This window comes from Vulpes lagopus, chromosome 1 (genome assembly GCF_018345385.1).
Source record: "Vulpes lagopus strain Blue_001 chromosome 1, ASM1834538v1, whole genome shotgun sequence".
Lineage (NCBI taxonomy): Eukaryota > Metazoa > Chordata > Mammalia > Carnivora > Canidae > Vulpes > Vulpes lagopus.
Window position 1 is genome coordinate 77,182,969 of NC_054824.1, and position 19,592 is coordinate 77,202,560.

A 19,592-nucleotide genomic window follows, 5' to 3' on the forward strand; every position below is an offset into this window, starting at 1 on the left:
GGAGCCAGCAAGTCAAGCAGACAAGAAACAGGACCAACCGAGCCAGGAGTCAGCGCAGGCAGCCCCCGGGATATTGACTCCGAGTGGCCAAATTCCTTCCATCTGAACCACAGATGCTGATAAAACATTCTCCGCAATGGAGTGAGAAAATGTGCTTCACTTACTTCCCAAAATGTAGAATTGAAGAGGTCAAACTCTATTTAATCCAAGCTGAGAAAATAGTGCCCAACTTTATCCCAAAGCTAAATTTAGGCATAAACTGAGATCTGGCCCTTGGCAAGTTAATTTAGATGAGCTAATGCTTGTTCCTGGCATACAGGATGCACCCAGTAAATGGTAACTATTATTGTTACTGCAAAAATGGAGCGTCTGCTGGATGTTCTCATCCAGTCCTCCCACGCATCCTAAAATCGGCTGTGCCAATCACTTGCACATCTGGGGGAAAATTCCACATGGGCTAAAGCGGAGGTGGCCCTCCCTCCAGGGGTGCCTCTCTGGGGGAAGGGGAAGTCTGTGGGGCTGGAGCTGCGGGGTGTGCTGGGTGGGCTTGAGCTCCAGCTGAGGGAGAAAGCTGGCACTCCCCCTTTTCTCTTCTACGCTCTTCCACAGCTTCAGCTGGGGCTCTGGGGGAGGCGAGGGGCGGCCAGGGAGCCAGGCCAGGCACATCCAGGAAGAGACGCTGGTCACGCTTTCTGCTTCGAGACCCCACCTGGCCGAGCCGCCCCCCCCCCCCCCCGCCCCCCGCAGGTGCTCAGGAGAAGAGCCCAAGCACTCCTCAAAACCCTCCACTTCTCCAGCAGTCTGATTCAGAGGACTGCGGAGAATTCCCGAGTTGCATTCAGAGAGTGCCTGTTGTCCCCGTAAGGGGGGCAGAAATGGGATCCCGGGACCACTCATGGAATATAATGCTCTTAGTCGCCTTGATCACCACTGCTCTCACGGTTCTGTGCCTTCAAAGAGATTTACATTTACATTTAATTTAGTCACCCATCCTCCTCCCAAAAGGTTTCTGGGATTTCGTTCCACCACCACCTCCCTCCCCCCGCCCCCAATCCTACTGTCGTGCTGTGAAGGCCTCCTGGTTCCCTTATCTCCCTTTCCTCCCCAGCATTTGATCAGTCACCTGGTCCCACTTCCCCCAGTGTCTGTGCCCCTCTCCTTCCACTCGCTCTGCCACCTTATCTGCTCTCGCTTAGATTAGTGTGAAAGGACCAGAACTCGGGGTCCTGCCTCCCAATCTCTCTGTGCATTGCTAGGAAGTTGCTCAAACCCCGGTTTTTAAGGGACAGCCCTGGAATGGAGTCCCTTGAAACCACTCAGCAGTAGGTGGTGCTCTTGTGTCGGCTCAAAGCGCTCACAGTTCTGCTCCATCCAGCAGCCTGGTGAGTCCGGACTGTGGCACAGTCCACTCTTTATTTGGCACCAACTGTGTGCCCCTGTGAAACCTAAGGCATTACACCGGGTCTGACCTCCAGGAATCTGCAATATATTTGAGGGCATGAGACCTCTGAGTGCAAAGCTATAATCCAAGATGAGTTGGAATAGTCCAGTCCAAGAGGGAATTGATGAGGCTTACAGGAAGATGCCCAGAGGAGAGAAAGACCACCTCTACGAGGGAAGAGTGGGTGAAGTAGTATTTGAGGGGACCTCCAGCTAGGGTAGGGTGTCAGTAGGCAGAGTGGGAGGGAGGTTGGAATCAACAAAGGCATGAGAAGGTGGGCCTGTGCAAAGCACAGAGGAGGATGTCCTGAAGAGGGGGCCCGAGTGCCCAACTCCGGTCTCTCTCCCCATTCTCAGCCCTTCTAGTTCGCACCTCTTCCTGATGCCTCATGACAAGGGTCAGCTTCCCAGGAAAACCTCCCAGGACAAGACAAGCACCACTCTCAGGTGGGATCTGCATAGAGGACACCAAACTTCCCTTTATTTCTCTGTACCAAGAAAGGGCGTATCTTCTTCTCATCATAACAGTAACCAGCCCCCCAGCAGGGCCACTCTTGTCCTGGAAAAGGCTCTCTGAGAAGGACTGGAGGTGAGCTGAAGAGTGAAACAGTGGAGTTTCTTGGTGAAAATGGACTGAGAGGGACGCCTGGGTGGCTCAGTGGTTGGGTGTCTGCCTCAGGGCGTGATCCTGGAGACCCGGGATCGAGTCCTACATCGGGCTCCCTGCATGGAGCCTGCTTCTCCCTCTGCCTGTGTCTCTGCCCCTCTCTCTCTCTCTCTCTCTGTGTCAAGAAAGAAAGAAAGAAAAAAGAAAGAAAAGAAAGAAAGAAAAATAATGGACTGGGAAACATGGCAGGAAGAACCAGTGGAGGCAGGTTTCCTCCAAGGGAATTAATGCTCCTTTGCATATTTTACTATGAGTTTTCTGACTCTAAGATGGTAAAGCTTTGGCTCTACTTGGGAATGACCTCAGAGAAAGCCTTGGGACACTGGAATGGGGCTTTCTGCATCAATATCCCTGACCTGGGCACACCCAACTCTGAGTACCAGAAACCTGTCCACTCAGCATTTCCGTACTAGCAAAGTCTGCGTATGCTCACATGTGACAAGACGTCCTCTTCTACTCACATATGAGGCAGTGCCTCACTCCACTTGAATGAGCGAACATAATTCTCTGGATGCACATACCTTGGAGTTTGAGGCTGGCTAACTTGTACTATAAGAAGCAAGTGCACCTACACACATAAAGTCTTTTTCTTATCTGTGGAAGTGGGATCAAGAGGGATCAAGTGGGATCAAGGGATCAAGCTCCAGATCCGTCCCCATCCCTTTTCATATTTGAAAAACTGATCCCAGGAAAGCTCCTTCTCAAGAGCTCTTCCTGGGTTCTCCAGGCACCAGGCAGCTGCCACAGCTACACACTCTGCTGCCGCACGCTGCCCACTGTTGGCTGGCATCCTTGCTGTGGATGAGGCTGTGCCCTGTGCCCTCCCGCCCCAGGCCCCAGCACTCTCCTACTCCTGATCCCATCTATCTACCCGGCCCACCTTGAGTCTAGCTCCACAAACCCACCATCTATTGGGCACCTCCTGGATCCAGGGCATGTTAGATTCTGTATACATGTTTTCTTTAATCCATTCCAATTCTAAGGCATTTATTAAAATCTACATTTTACTGATAAAGAGACTGCTCCCAGAGGATACACTGGCCGCTGGGAGCCCGAATGCTCACAAGGGGCTAAGCTGGAATTCTAACCTGATCTCTGGTTGCAAAGCCAGTGCTTTTTCCAGAAGCAGTTGCTGGGTCTGCTGGCCTTTGCCCTCTCTGCCCTCGAGAGAGGCCTGAATCACAGGGAGCTCTCCCTCAGCTCCACCCAAAGTAGGCAGCAGGACCATCAAAGGGAAGAGAAACAACAGGTTCAGAGAGAATCGGAAGCAAAAAGAGTGGGGTGAGAGCAGGCTGGAGGGGGTGCAAGCACACAGAGGAGAAAAGCCACGAATGAGAAAGGAAGGAGAGGGGAGCAGAGGTGTAGGAGAGAAGGTGAAGGGAGGGGAGAAGGTGTGTTCTGCAAAGTAGAATGCTTTGAAAAAGGTTCCTACTGTAGAGACTCGATGTGTTTTTCCACTTAAAAACTTGTACCTGAATGTCTTTTTGTTTTTCAAAAGTGGTACTTAAGGCATTCCCTCCACCTCCCCCACTGGGCCAGAGCTGACACGTTACCTTTCTTCTTGGGCCACCTCCCACTGTCTCCCCAATACACACTAGGCACCCCCGACCCGAACTCCTGCCCAGTAAGCAACAGAGGCCCAGATATCGAACCGGGCTCTAACAACCAGAGTGGGCACTACTTCCGTGCCGTCCTCTCCTTACAAGGTTGTCAGAATCACATCACTGCTGAACCTGCTTTTCCCTCCACTTCCCTACATGACTCCCCCCCTTCTCCAGGGCTTGAGTGGGAGACAGGGGCCCCAGCACCTAGCAGAGGACCTGCACACAGCAGACACTCAATGACTGGCAAGTGGTGAATTGGCAAATTGGTGAACCAATGAAGGTTCCTCGGTTCCTTCCCTGTGCCGCACACAACGTCTGTCTCTGATCAGGACCCTCTCTTTCCAGCTCACCTAAATCGCCGCAGACAGAATCAGTGTGACAACCTGGCTTCTGGAAACACTGTTAACATAGCGTCCACGATCTCAGTTCTAAGGGGTCGCTATGGGGCCCACAGCTCTGTAGGGTCCATTCATAAGTAGAGGCCACTTCTGCAGGCGATTCACACACGGCTGTCCCGCCTAGCTCCTCTGCAGCCCCCTGGGAGACCTGGGAGGGATCTAAGCCCCCCTCTCCCCCCGCCCCAGCTCCCTGCCAAGAGTTCCTCCCAGGCCTGCCTCTGATCTGCCCTCCACATCCACAGGCCTCCTGCACGCCTGTGACCTCCAAATACAGTGGGACTGAAAATGCAGGAGGAGAAAGGATGGAAGGAGGAGAAAAACAGCTTTGGGAGAGAACACTTGCACATGCAGCTTGCAGAACACTGTGACTTGGATTATTTTTGGAATCTAATGTTTCTAATGTTCAAGGGGAGGAAATGAGAAAAAGTAAGTAGAGATTCCCAGGACCAGCAGGCTGGAAATAATACAGGACACCGTGTCCTGTGTCAGGGCGGGATGCAGGCACACTTCCTTGCCCTGAGCCCAGTCGGGGGAAGGGGTGCGGGGGGGGGGTGGTTTAGGCCCCAGTAGGAAGAGAGAGGGAGAGGGCAAGAACAAGAAGGCACCGAAGCGTTTCTCTTAAAAAAAAAAAAAGGCAGGAAATTACAAAACACCCAGTAAAGACCTTGCCCTCTGGCTGCCCCAAGTTTATAGCTCTTTGAAGCCACCCTCCCAGCAAGAAGGGCTCTGCAGTGACTGAACTGCAGAGACTAGTCGGCATGCACCCTGGAGGCCTGTCCAGGGCTTGCCCTTTCTCCACAGCAGTGGTGAGGACCCCCACGCTCCATTCCCCCTCAGCCCGTCTGGCCACCTCCTAGGTTGCTGGCTGGCCTGTGCGCCCCTTCTCCTGCAAGGCAAGGTCAGCCTGTGTGTGTGTGTGTGTGTGTGTGTGTGTTTCTCTGAGGAGAGGGTGGAGCCCTAGCCTCAGGGCAGAGGGCTCACCTTCCTTGCCCCCCAACTCTCTCCCAGGCACACTTCCCAACCTCACCAAGTCTCAGCTCTCCCATCTATGACATGATGCCTGTACTTACACCTGCCTGGCCTGCTACATAAAGCAGATGGGAGACCAAATGATAAACCACCAACTGGAGGACTCTGGGTGGGTCTCCACTCTGGGTCAAAGTTTTCTATATCAAAGGAAGGGCTGGACCACAAAACCTCTAAGGTCAGGGGTGTGAGAACACTTTAAAAACCGACATCCAAAAAAAAAATCTTCTGTATTTTAATTGCTACGATGGCACTTCAGTTTGACAAATGAATGTGGAGTCAGGCTCACTGCTGGCTTGCAGAGTGTGGGGGCTGGAAGAGAGGTAAAGAGGAGCAGCAGTGGGCCAGCTTCTGGTGGGACGGAGAAGCAGAAGAATTTCTCCACAAGTGGCCCTACAGGTTCTCATCACTCCAGGCAGGAGTTTTACTCTGGGCCCTGGGGAATGATCAGAACTGTTTATACCTTGGAAGGAGAGGGAGGGCAGGAAACAGCAGTGGATACTTTGCCCAGGGACAGGGCATCCTGGGGACGTCCTGAATTGCTAATGTGGTTGACAGGACATACACAGCGAAACACAATAAGCACGTAACCCTTAGCACAGTGCCCGGCGGCCTGCCATGATGCCTTTCACCCAGTGGGCCCCACAAATACCTTCTCATGGCGACATGAAGGTCCCATTATTTTGGTTGCACGGACTTCCAAGAAAATCAAAATGCATAGATGTGTTTCTTGGATGGACTGTTGGACGTGTTTCTGGCCCAAAGTTTGCAGGACAAACTTTGCAAGACAAATATACTCTTAGCTATGACGCAAAGCAGAAGGTGACACGTGCCTCAGATGAAGAAGGTGCACGGGGAGGGATTACTTTCCTCTGTGGCCGCTTCAAGGATAGACTGTGTTCCTAGAGACCTCTCCTTTGGCAGCTCCCCCAGCCTGCGCCCAACAGATACGACCCCCTTTTGATCTAGGTGCTCCTCTCTGTGTCTCAGCCAAGAGTATCACATAGCCTAGTGATCTCTGGGGACCCCTGAGAACCTACATCCTGATTGCTGACTTCTCCCAAAACTCAATTCTTGATTTTATTTCATTTAGGGATTATCGAAAAGTATCTAGAGCAAGCCCATTGGGAAGATAGCATTGATGATGCTCTGCATGGTCTCGGCAGGCCCCCAGGGACTGAAGAGGAGGGGGAAGGAAGGGAAGCCCAGGACCAGCACCTCTACGTACCACCTATCACCCTTGTTCAATTCTCCGAATGAGCCTGGGCAGCAGCTCAGGCTGCCCCCCCCCCTTTTTTTTCCTAGCAAGACCAGAGTTCAAGAGATGATGGCTCTATTTGCTGAGAAAAACACATATTCCATCACCAGCCAAGATGACAACCCCAAAGATCGAAAAGCCTACTGTAGATATACAGGGGAGAATGAACAGGAAAAGGCCAAAAATTATTACAGAATTTTTGAGCAATAAAGAGGCTTGGATATCATTAATAGAGCAAGGGTGCGAGGAGGAGAAATGTAAGGCACATTCGGCTGGGGTAGATGGGGTCTTTACCAAACTTTATCAATGTGGAGATTCTTTTTTTTTTTTTTTTTAAAGATTTTATTTATTCATTTGAGAGAGCATGAGTGGCAGAAAAGGGCAAAGCAGACTCCCCACTGAGCAGAGAGCCCTATTCAGGGCTCCATCCCAGGACCCCAAGATCACAACCTGACCCGAAGGCAGACACGTAACTGACTGAGCCACCGAGGTGCCCTTCAACCTGGAGGTTCCGAGATGTCCCCTGACAAGCCTCGTCTCTACCACCACCGCCACTGCCACGACCACACACACGCCCTGCCACACTGCTCCTCCCATTGAAAGACATTTTCACAAAGAGAGAGTACTGTTTATGAACAAATTCATCATCCCTCTTTGGCTGGGAACATCATCAGAAACCAGAGAGGCCAGACGCACCTAAGGTCTCCCCACTGGCAGAGTGGCACCTCAGAACAAATCTGAATCCCCACTCAGCTCTGTTTCATCCCAGATATGGCACCCCCAGGTGTGAACAGAATTTCAGCACGCGAGAATAAATAGGCAGGAAGACATTAAGAATTCGGTTCTCGGGATCCCTGGGTGGCACAGCGGTTTGGCGCCTGCCTTTGGCCCAGGGCGCGATCCTGGAGACCCGGGATCAAATCCCACGTCAGGCTCCCGGTGCATGGAGCCTGCTTCTCCCTCTGCCTGTGTCTCTGCCCCCCCCCCTCTCTCTCTCATGTGTGTGTGTGACTATCATAAATAAATAAAAATTTTTAAAAAAATGAAAAAAAAAAAAAGAATTCGGTTCTCCAGAGGGGGCTTTGCCACAGGCAGCATGGTGAGGCCGGTCTCCTCAAAGCAACCGTGAGGGTCTCATGAGTTGGTCAAAGAGGAGGTGGGCACCTCAATGCCCTCCTGACTGGGGTGCTAAAGGTCTGGTCCGGAGCACGTTCCAAGCACAGCTTTACCCAGAAAACAACCACTGTGCTGCAGAAGCCCATCCTAAGCATGGTTCTAACCCTGGAAGCCCGGCAGAGGAGCCTTGTCCCTTTGGGGGGACTGCTCCCACATGCAAGTGGGAATATACTTCTCTCTGGAAGGGCTTTGGGCAAGACTAGCACATAGGCCTCCTGCGTAGACATCAGTATGTATTCAGAAGCAGAGCGGAGGAAGGTTTCTGTATCAGGTAAGTGGTCAGTGACAGGCTGGAGCCCTTCAGGACGCTTCTTTCCTGCAAAGCCTGGAGGACTGGGCCTTCTGCAGACTGGAAGGCAGATGGAGCGGTGGCTTCGGGGTTTTCCGATGCATGTCATGGGCCTCGGCATGTTGGTGGGCATCACGGGGTCACCACGGCTGTCATCAGTGTGACACGGCTCGGTTCCTCCCGGGGTGTGGGAGACACTTTCTGATTCCAAGGTCTTTTCTAGTTCTGACATCCTGGAAGATGTGCCCTAGGCATCCAGGAAAGGTGGGGTGGGGTGGGGGGCTACGAGGATCCTCCTCCGAGCAGCAAGAGGACAAGGAACAAGTGCACCTAGTGACCTTACTACAGCAAACCACCCCCTACAGGGGAAGGGGCCTGCCTTCGGCCTGGCAAGGGGAAGTGATTGCAGGGTAGACCCCTCCATCCCCCGGGGGCCCCTGCAGCTGTGAGCCAGGTCTGCAGAGAGAGCCATCAGTGCACCTGGCGAAGGAGGAGCGCCCCGTCCGAGGTCCCTGAGCACAGTGGAGGACAGGCCCATTAGTTAGAGACTGGAGAGCACAGCACAAGGCCATGCTGCTCATCTTCCAACAAGATGCACTGTGCACTCCCTGAATCACCTCTGAGTAGCCCAGTCCTCCCACATTGCTCATCAAGGCGCTCCTGTCGCTCCTGATGTGCAGATCTCTCTTCTCTAAAATCCCCCAATCAGGGAGGCTGTGCCTAGGGCAGGGGGTGCACACGGCGGACATAAGGAATAATAACTGGGAGCTTGCGACAGCTTGCTATTCCAAGACAGAGACTCCAGCCTACTCAGCTTTATCCAAGTGCCTTGTTTTGGGCTCATGACAGCTGCTCAACAGTTTATTAAATGAACGGGTGGCCTGCCTTGTGAATTATCTGTGGAACAGAGTCCCTCCTCTCTAAATGGTGAATTGGCAGGGAAAATGGCCCCTCCTTCCTCCCCTCCCTTCCCCCAAGATGAGGAAGGGTCATCTCAGAGGCCAGGGGAAGGTGGCTTCACTCCCCTAAGGCCAGCTGGTAAATGGGGAGCAGCACCTATTATTCAAGCCCTGGCAAACAAGCTGTCACCCTACAGGGCCATCGGGGACACACTGCACTCACCCTTTCACAAAAATAGTAGCTGGGTGACGACTCAGTTTGCTAAGAGTTCCCCAGATCTGGAATCGCAGGCCTCCAACAAGCCTCCCAGAAGAAAGGGGGCTAAGACGTGGCTCATGCTGTAACTATGTCCTCACACCCTTGTTTAAACGGGGATGCACCCGCACAACCCTCACCCCACACGGCCACCCTCCTCGTCCCCTTTCAGAAACACCAAATAAGTCAAGGGCCGAGGTACTCGGTTCTGCACAGATATTTTAAATTGATCTGGGAACGACGTAGAAGGACTGTTTTTCTCTCCTGCCCTACACCCAGCACATTTTCTGTGGCAGCTCCGTCAGGCCTGGGCCACATGTTCGTCACTGACTCAATATCAAAATATTCCTGGGCTGCCCTCTTCCCATCACCCCTTTGCTGCCCTTGTTTCATTTTTTTTTATATTCCCTTCCCTCCTCCTCTACACACACCAAACATATCACACGCATGCCACACACTACACATACTTCTTTTATGCTATGAACCCACCGCGGGACACGGACCCAAAACTTAGAGTCCTGCATAGAACCGAGGGACTGTGTACTTGGGTGGGGGAAAAGCCACAGCTTGATTTTCACTGACCGCTCATGAAAGACAACATTCCTTTCGATTATGAACACAGGCAGCAAACCACATTAGGGTCAGCAATAGCTGTGCCTCCGATGCCAACAGAAGCACGCACGTTTTCAGATGACATCAGGTTGTTGCCCTGAATTGTCATTTAGGTTCCTCACTCCATCAAATCCATGGTAGTTAGAAGACTTCAAACAGAGCTTGTGATTTAACATGTTCCCAAACAAGTATAAAAGTCATTGTGATTTTTAAAAATGGAATAACGGCATTTCAAGAATTATCTTCCAAGCCTAGATGTTATTTTGTACATTCACAAATGTTATTTTTTAAATTTTTTTTTTTTACGAATGTTATTCTGAGCACGGTCCATGGCACGGAAAGGCTAAGAGCCCTCGCTGTCCAGTGAGCATCAGAAGGTGGGATGTGAAACTGTCCCCAGAGTCACCAGGGTGCGGGCCAGGGCACGCAGGGCCAAGAGGCGGCAGTCAGCGGTTTGCCTAGGGGCAGCCGGCTAGCGGGGCTATTGAGTCGGAGTGTGGGTGGGCTTCGGAGACAGACCCAATACTGGCTGTGTCTAACCCACCGTGGGATCTCGGGGAGCCCCGCACCTCTCTGAGCTCCCAGTTCTTGTCAACATCCGTTCTGAGCTTCCCTCGACTGGGAAGCAGGGCCAATAATATACCATAAGAATCTTGTGAGCATGAATTGAGGACATATATGTGTGGCAGAAGTTACTGCTTGGTGGGCTGGTGCTTGGCTCACTCTAGAAGGTCAGCCTTCCCTACCTGGAGATTTCTGAGGCTAAGGTGGGTTTTTTTTTTTTTTAATATTTTATTTATTTATACATGAGAGACACAGAGAGAGAAAAAGGCAGAGACAGAGGCAGAGAGAGAAACAGGCCCAGGGCAGCCCGGGTGGCTCAGTGGTTTAGCACCACCTTCAGCCCAGGGTGTGATCCTGGAGACGCGGGATCGAGTCCCACGTCGGGCTCCCTGCATGGAGCCTGCTCTTCCCTCTGCCTGTGTCTCTTCCCCACTCCCTCTCTGTGTGTTTGTGTGTCTCTCATGAATAAATAAATAAATTCTTTAAAAAAAAAGAAAAGAAAAAAGAAACAGGCCCCATGCAGGGAGCCCGACGTGGGACTCGATCCCAGATGTCCAGGATCACGCCCTGGGCTGAAGGTGGTGCTAAACCACTGAGCCACCCGGGCTCTGCCCAGGTGTTTTGTTTTTGAGGCAGGCGTTATCTGTGCCCTACAAAGGCTTCTCATATCCTTGAAATTCAGGGATGCAGTGAAATGTCTCACACAAAACACTTGTAGGCAGACCTGAGTCCCCCCGCCTTCCCTTCTAACTCTGGCTCACCAAAACAGGTGCCCAGGCCAGACTGCAAAGCAGACCCCGCCGTCCCAGAGCAGAAGAGACTGCAAATAAAAAGGAGACGTCCAGGGGGATCCCTGGGGTGCTCAGCGGTTTAGCTGCCGCCTTCAGCCCGGTGCATGATCCTGGGGTCCTAGGATTGAGTCCCGCGTCGGGCTCCCTGCATGAATGGAGCCTGCCTCTCTCTCTCTCTCTCTCATGAATTCAAAAAAAAAAAAAAAGAGACATCCACATCTTTCCAATATTGGTCACAGGAGCCAAAGTACCTGTCTCTGGCTTCACAGAGCAGCTGGCTTCTGACCTGGTGTCTCTCATCATTTGGTGAGCAGTGACAGGGATTCTATAGTCCCCTCCCCCCACCCCCCCACCCCCCCACCCTCAGCGTGGGGCAGGCCAGGGCTGGACCTAGAATGCCCAGCCACTGGGCAAGGAGCCCATAAGAAAGCTGCAGGGGGAACCTCACAATCCCCAAGGTTGTGCAAGAAACTCCTCTGCATGTGCAAACTGGCTTACATGATGTTCAAAAGATCTTTTGTGGAAAGCATCTATGCATCCTTTAAAAATCACATACATCGATTTTCATCTGGTTATGAACCATAAAAGATTAGAAAGCACAGAAAATACAGAGAGAAATTAAAATCGACCATAAGCCTGGCCCCTTGAAATCCAAACTAGTAGAGTTATGGTGAGTTTTTTTTCCCCATTTATACCCGTGTTGACACTCTCACACAAATTGGGGTCATAATTATATATAGTTTTGTAGCCTGATTTCATTACTTCCAAATACCTAGAGACATTTTCAATACAAGCTCTTAAAAGACAGAGAACCAGTATGTCAGACACTGTCTGTAAAACTCACCGGTTACCAAGATGTCATGCGATACCTAAGAGTAGGATTGTGCATTTATAGATAAGTTCTCCCCCAGAAAACTGATAGGAGGAAAACTCATTTCACTCTTATTAAAGTGCATATGATAGTAAACTCTCTTCTTTAGCTTTGCAGGGAATCTAGAGAAGATACTTTGTGTCTTTGGCAAAGAGGCACCATATATTTTTCTTTTTCACTTTCTCATATGTGCCCTGATAAGGGGAAAGCTTTGAAGATTCCCTGCAAAAAAAAAAAAAAAAGGGTCTTGCTTGAGAACGTACTCAGCCGCTGAGGAAAAATCTCTAGAAAGAAGTGGTATGGAAGGAAGAGCCCTGAACTTCAAACGCAAGAAAGCGGGATTCATAGGACACGTCTGCCATAATAGCCCCAAGATCAAAGAGCAGCCCATTTCCCTGCATGTCAGCAGAGACACCACCACCCACCTCGAGGGATCAAAGGGCCGCACAGATTAAATAAGATGCCACCTGTGAAAGTGAAAGCAAAGGAGACTGCAGGACAATAATCACCAAGTCCTGTTCTTGTGACTGGTAAGAGTATTAGTATTTTTGTAGCACATCCTGACTGGGGCAGTGTCCAACCGTATAAAAGTGTGGTCTCTGCAGCCACATGGCACTTCTCAGACTGGCCAAGTTCTGTACCTTCTCAGTTTCTCCATCTGTAAAATGGGATAATGATAATCCACCTACTTCATAAGACCCTCGAGATGATTACAGTGAGCTGATTCACGTGTGGTGCTTACAACAGTACCTGGCAATAGTAAACACCACATAAGGACAGCTTTAAAGTCAGTGACCAATAACTATGATATGATTAAAATAAATCAACCCAAATCAGTAGGCACATTTTTTTTTTTAAAGTAGAGCCAACCAGCAGGAGCGGGGTAGGGGAGGAGCAGAGCGAGAGAGAACCTCAAACAGGATCCAAACTCAGCACAGAGCCCCACAGGGGGCTGGATCCCACCACCCCGAGATCACAACCCGAGCTGAAATCAAGAGTGGGCCACTGAACCGACGGAGCCACCCAGGTGCCCCCAGTGGGCACATGTTTTAAAGCTTGCAGCCTCTACAGGTTTCCCTAAAAAAGCTGGGCGCCCCCCTCCCCGCTGGCCGTGTCCCCTCCTACCTTCTCGGCGTCCTGCTCGAAAAGCCGCAGCTGGAAGCACTGGTCCAGCTTGAGCTTGCGCACGTGCCACATCTGGTGCAGGTGCTGCCGGGTGGAGTGCAGCTTGTCCAGGAGGCTGGTGATCTTGGGCACGAGGCTCTGGAAGTCGGCACTGCCCGGGATGCAGTTGCGCCCCGAGAAGCCATCGCTGCAGCGGATACACTGGAGCAGCCGCTGCCCCTCCCGGTCCAGCTCCTCCACGGGGGCCTTCAGCACCTTCTTCTTGAGCTGCGTGTGCTCGTCGATGAGCCGCCGAGAGCCTTCCACGTCCACGGGGAACTCCTTCCGCGCCAGCATCTCCTGCAGGTCCTCGAGGCGGGACAGCAGGTGCACGGCGCTGTTGAAGAACTCCTCCAGGGACAGCCGCAGCTCGATCCATGCCTCGTGGTTGTAGTCCAGGGAGCCGTCGAACTCCTCGGTCAGCTGCGAGGGGTCCACCAGCTTCGTGAGGCCCTCCACGGACACCATGCTCGTCTAGGGGGGCAGACACAGAGAGGGGGCCTCGCTGGCGCCGGGCGGGCAGGGGGCAGGCCCCGGGGGTGGGGTGGGGGGATAAGACCACGGCCTGCCTCGGAAAGGGTGAGAGGGAGAGCATGCACCTGCGGGCAGGAGCCGCACATCAGCCAGGGGGAGCGGTTTCTGCAGGCTGGCTGAGGTTGGAGAGGACCTCTTGAGCCTCTTCCTCCTTCCGAGACTGACTGGGGAGGCCACAGCACCGAGGAACCCTGAAACATCAGCCCCTGCCATGCTGCCTGTCATTGGGGTGGCCGGAGGAGCAAGAGGGAGAAGCGCGGGCAGCACAAGGGGAAGGGAGAGGGTGGTGCTCAGAGGTCTGGCTCACCTCGAAGATGAATTTGGAGCTGCCAAAGTTGGTCTTCTGTTTCTGCCAGAAGTTGTCAGGTTTGATGATGAGGGCCACATGGATCTCAGCTGGAAAGGCTTCCTGCAGCGTCTTGAGGAGGGGCTTGATGAGGTCCCACTTGGAGCCCCGCATGTCGATGATGACGGTGAAGCCACGTTTGCACACGTCCTCACTGTGGGGAGGTCAGAGGTCAGGCATGGTCACTCTGGGTGGCTGAGACTTTGGGGTACACGGTCAAAAAGCACCTGGAAACCTGCCTTCGTTTTCACCTGGGCCACCCCTTCAACCTCACACTGGGCCTCCGGGCTGCCTTCCAATCCGACTCAAAATGCACCACCTCCGAAAACCTTTCTAGGTTAACCCCAACTGCCCAAGGGCATTCTGGTTTCTCCCAGCATTTAGCAAGGAACTGAGCCTTCCCTGTGGTCAACTGCGCTTGTTGGGATGTTATTCAGGTGTTCATAATTGTGTTTTTCTTTTTAATTTTTGACTCCTTTCCTTGCTCCTGGCACGAATCATGTTTTCCTCAGTTGAATGCAATCTCTCTAAAGACAAGGACCCTCTTGCCCGTAAAGCTGAGATGGAAAGTCCTTGACATGAGTTCTGTCCATCCCTGTGCCCACATCAATGGCTGACACTGGTATGCTTTACCACTGAACCCAAACTGGTCCAAAAAATCTTTTTCCGTAAAGGGCTCTGGGCTGCTTCTATCAATTGATTAGTGATGGTCCACGAAGCATTAACCTGTATCTGCCACCACTGTATTTAAAATGTGTAACTTGTAGTTCAAGATATATGTCAATTTTTAAAAAAAAATCAGGTTGCTGAGTCATGCTGTTTGCTCTTAGATGGCCAAGGGTGAGACTGGTTGGGACGTGGATGTCATCCAGTTTTCTCATGTACTTCCATTACACCAGTGAGGGTGTAAAAAGGTGTGTTTCAGGAAGCTAAGAGAGGAAAAACTACTCTTGAAATCAAGGCCAGATGAAGTGACAGTGACCATCTTGAAAACCTGAAAAGTAATTAGGCTAAGTGAATCAAGATGTTGCCATACAACTTCTTAAGTAGCAAAATTTATTTAAGCTGTAACTCCTAAGAAATGAAAGAAAAAAAAAAAAACCACGAAGGTCAAAATGGTTATAACATGTCAATTTGGATTTTTACCTGTAACTCCTAAGAAATGAAAGGGGAAAAAAATGAAGGTCAAAATAGTTATGTCAATCTGGAAGAAATTCTCTGTTTTGGTAGTTAGGGGTCTTTCCTTCGATCCTTCTTGGTTTATTTAGCCCATGTATCTATTTTATGACTCAAAATAGATTTTGGTTAATTCACGTTTTTATATAAATACGGTGTGGTATTACCTTCAGATGTTTTAATTTCCACATAGCACTTGCTTAAACCACTGTGCATGTTGCATGACCCACAGATGCATGCCACCACATATCAATCACTTCTAGCTACTGGAGGTAAGGCCACGTTTGGAGGATTTGGGCCGCAAAAGGAAACAAAGCCCCTTTTTAGGCTTCGTTCCCAAATCTCAACCAGTGATGAGAATGTCACAGACTCTTGAAGAGACCACAGCCCCCGTGACTGTACGACTGTCTGGAGCGTAAGGCAGTCAGTCCTTGGGCCTCCCAGTTAGACAGAAAACTCCCCAGGCAAGGAGCCTCTTTCCATTTCTTATTGTTGATACAAAAGACTACACTCAACAGGAGAGGAAGCCCGAGTCTTTTGTTCCTCCTCAGATCCTGCATTCCAAAGGAAAGGAGTTGCCTCTTCTTCTTTGACTCTTACTGAATGGACCAACGGCCAGAGTCTTCCATAAATAATTTTCTCTGCCCCATCATCTGAAAGCAATATGACTTTTTCTTAATTTATGGAATTCCCTTCCCATTTTAAGAGAAACACCTGCTAATTATAGAAAAGTTAGAATATTCAAAGATCTACGTGAGAGCTGCTAATGGTAAGGAGTTATAATACTCTTGTCTGTTTCTCTCCAGTCTTTTTTGTGCATGTAATTTTCATGCCGCATAGTGTTCTATTTTTTACTGCAACATAGAATTTTTTCTCATACCTAAAATGCCTTCAGAACTATTTGCATTTAATGACACAGAGTCCATCTTAAACCTATACCATAATTGTTCTCATAATTTCTTTACAGAAAGGCATACCAACTTCCATATCCACTAGCCATGTGTGACAGTTGTCCCCCCCCTTACCCCGTTGTAGCCTCATCAGCACTGGCCACTGAATTTTAAAAATCCCTGCCCATTTTCTAAGAAAAACATTGCATTACATTTAAATTTGCATTTCTTTGATTACTAGCTATAGCTTATTGGCCCATAAGTATTTCTCTGTGACTTTTATCCACTTTTCTGTTGGAGTTTACTGGCTTCTCTCATTGTTCTTAACTTTACTTGGCTTGACTCAGATTTGTCGCATGCCCTCTACGTCAGGCACTGCAAAGTAACCTTGGGTCTTGTCTTTCCTGCAAGATGACCAGCTTGTTTACCTTGTTTACCTGCTCCTCAGGCCCCACTGCTGCTACTGTAATTATGCTGACAGGAGAAATCTCCATCCCTAACGACAAATAGTGTTGCCACCAAGAGCTGGAGTGTGACTATCCCAGTATCTAAATGTGGCGATCGGTAGCAGCCTACACACTATTAACTAATAATCCCTGAAAACCAAAAGTAGAAATCAGGCCTTAATATTCTCTAGGAAATTCTCCCTAGCTCGGGAGATGGGGACAGATGCCCAGGGGCTGAGCGCTGAGAGCTAATCTAATTGCCATCTTACTATGAAAACAGCCTAAACTCCCCAGGTGCTCTGTATGTTTGGTTTCAAGTAAGGAGCATGCCTGGGGGAGGGAAAGAACTTTTTACCAAAGCTTAGTCTATGCCAGGGCCTGTGGCTGGGCACTTGACAACCATTATTTCATTTTATCCACACAACAACTTATAAACTTGGTATGGTTATCTCCATGCAAGAAATAACAAAACCAGAGGCACAGAATTTGCCTAAAGCACATGACTACTAAGTGGCTAAACAGAGAGTCAAAACCAAGACTTCAAAGCCCACGCTCAGGTCACTATATTGTATCATACCATACCATATTGTGATTGGGGGTGGGAGTTAAGGGTCCGTGATGGGGGATTAGGTTAGGATGCTCACAGGAGTTGAGAACAATTAGGACAAGGATTCCAAGTGTATGCCCTCCATTCTGCAGTCTGTGCAAAATCACAAAATCACAGAAGCAAGAGAGTATGGCATATTGAAAAGTTCTAGTAATTCACTTTGGTTTTGGCACATGGGTAAGGGGAGAGTGATGAGAGGGTACCACTCAATGTGCTTTAGAGAGCCCTGTTCTGGGTTCTGACCCTCCTTTTCCACACCCTCCGCCCAGGGAACAAAGCAACTTGCAGGGAGTCTATGTTGCTCCCACTCACCTTCTAGACTAAGTTACTACTACCTAAAAACCTAAAACTCTATGCCCAAAGAGCCCTTAGCCTACTTCCTGGGCCCACATGTACCTCTTTCCCAGGTCCAATCCCCCAGTGACAAGTAACACCACAAGTAGGAGCACAGGGATATGGCTAGAACACGGATACGCGAGCTGGGGTGTCCCCACGCACACAGGAAGACAGAGCTGGGCAGTGGGCAGAGAAGGGAGGCGACCATGGGCGAGGGCCCAGTCTCCCTGGATCGTCAAGCTCTAGCAGAGAACTCAGAGCAGCCCAACAAATCTAAATGTGAGGTTGGTCTCCTAAGTCACCATGAAGATGTACTTGTCGAAGTAGAGGGTAGATGCTTTATTTAACAGTTTGTTCACTTGCTCTGTTAATTTTCAAAATGTACACATAGGGTATGCGGGTTTCCCTTGGTACTACTCGTGCCCTGGGCATCACAACGTAGAAGCAAGCCTTCCAGGAAGAGGCAGGAATGGAAGCAGACCTCAAATCAGGATGCTCTCATACCACGGCAGGAGCACCGGATTTATCCTAAGGGCAATGAGGAAGCACTGAAGGGGATCATTCAGGAAACATGAACAGGTGATTCAGGACTGCCCTGCAGCTGTGCAGAGGGAGAGTCAATCAGGGTCAGCCAGAGGGAGTGGTCAGAGTGGAAGCAGAGAAACCACCTCCTTTGGATTTTTGCTAAAATGCCTTCCACATGAAGTCTCCCTTGGGCCACCCTATTCGAAGCTCCGGCTGCCACCTAGCATGCCCTTCCCTTATTTACTTTCCTCTTTAGCACTTATTTCCATCTGAGTCATGTATTTCATTTATTCACTTATAGTCCATCTTTCCTCACTGGAAACTAAGGGACTCTTGCGCAGAGTCCCTCAGTGAGGGCAGGGACTCTTGTACAGGTTTCCCTGCTGGATCCCCAGTGCCTAAATCAGTGCCTGGTGCATATTAAGACTCAGTGCACTGAGGTAGCACATAAGGGCATGGAATCTAGAACCAGCCTTCCTTGGTCTGAATCTTGGCTCCATCCTTGACTTAATGAGGAACCTCAGGCAAGTTACATTTAATCCCTCCCTGTAAAACAGGAATAAACCTGAATACTAAAAACCACAATACAGGGTGACTTAAAGCTTAAGTTTGTTCATGCACGTAAAGCACTTGCTATGGGTGTGGACACATAATCTCTACCATGTAAGTCTCAGCTGCTATAAGAGATGCTGTGGGTGTCCCACCAGGGCCCCTTTATTGACCACTGTACCCAGCCTCGAGCTCTAAAAGCGTTGCAGCTAGCAGCTCACACCTGAGCCCATCTCTGGAGATTTTCCTTTTATTTTTTTTTGTATATATATATATATATTTTTTTTTTATTGGACTTAGATTTGCCAACATATAGCATAAGACCCAGTGCTCATCCTGCCAAGTGCCCCCCTCAGTGTCCGTCACCCAGTCACCCCAAGCCCCCGCCCACCTCCCCTTCCACTACCCCTTGTTCGTTTCCCAGAGTTAGGAGTCTCTCATGTTCTTTCACCCTCTCTGATATTTCCCACTCATCTTCTCTCCTTTCCCCTACAATCACTTTCACTTGGAGATTTTCCTTTGATTGATGGGTGACACTTCTCCAGGAGACACCTAGCCAGTGACAAGCCCAGAGACCAGGGGTGGGGGTTGGGTGGGGGGGGGGGAGCAGTATCTTTCTATAACAAGATAGAAAGGTGGAAAACTATGAAGTGTGACTCATACTCCAGAAGCTTCTCATTCTCCCAGTCAGTCTCCAGCTAGACTTTATCTGAGACCACATCCTTGCTGGGTCCTTCCTTTTCCCTCCTCTGCTTCTCCAACTCCTTTACAAGTTTTTCGGAGGAGGATGCCCTTCATGAATCATTTACACTTGAATCTCCATTTCAAGACACACAGCCTAAAACATACGTCTATGATTTTCCTACATACATGAAATTCTGAAGGCAACTTGATAGGTGGTCTGGAAATTAAAAGAAATCCGGGTTGCAAATTTTGACTCAGGGGTCATTAGTGCCCGGCACAGAGTAGGCACTCAATAATACTTACTGAATGGATACACTCATGAACTGTGGTAGAAACGCATAAAAGTGAGTGAGCACCCAATGAAAATGAGTAAGGTGAAAAGACACTTCTTGACTCAAAAGACTTACGGGAACACCAATGTTTAAGAGATGGGAGAAGAAAGTAGATGAGTCTGAGGGGAAAAAAATACAGAGAAGTTAGAGAA

At 50.0% G+C, this 19,592-nt stretch overlaps 1 protein-coding gene across 21 annotated transcripts in view; it reads right to left on the bottom strand.

The window, feature by feature from the left end:
- The window catches only part of KALRN (kalirin RhoGEF kinase), a 661,253-nt gene that overhangs the window by 420,155 nt on the left and 221,506 nt on the right, over positions 1–19,592 (bottom strand). For all 21 annotated transcript variants that reach the window (XM_041763076.1, XM_041763066.1, XM_041763054.1 and 18 more), the window contains exons 4-5: positions 13,857–14,049; positions 12,977–13,489 (exon numbers count right to left, since the gene is read on the bottom strand). In XM_041763076.1, coding sequence (XP_041619010.1) covers positions 12,977–13,489; positions 13,857–14,049 — 706 coding nt within the window. The remainder of the gene's footprint in view (positions 1–12,976; positions 13,490–13,856; positions 14,050–19,592) is intronic.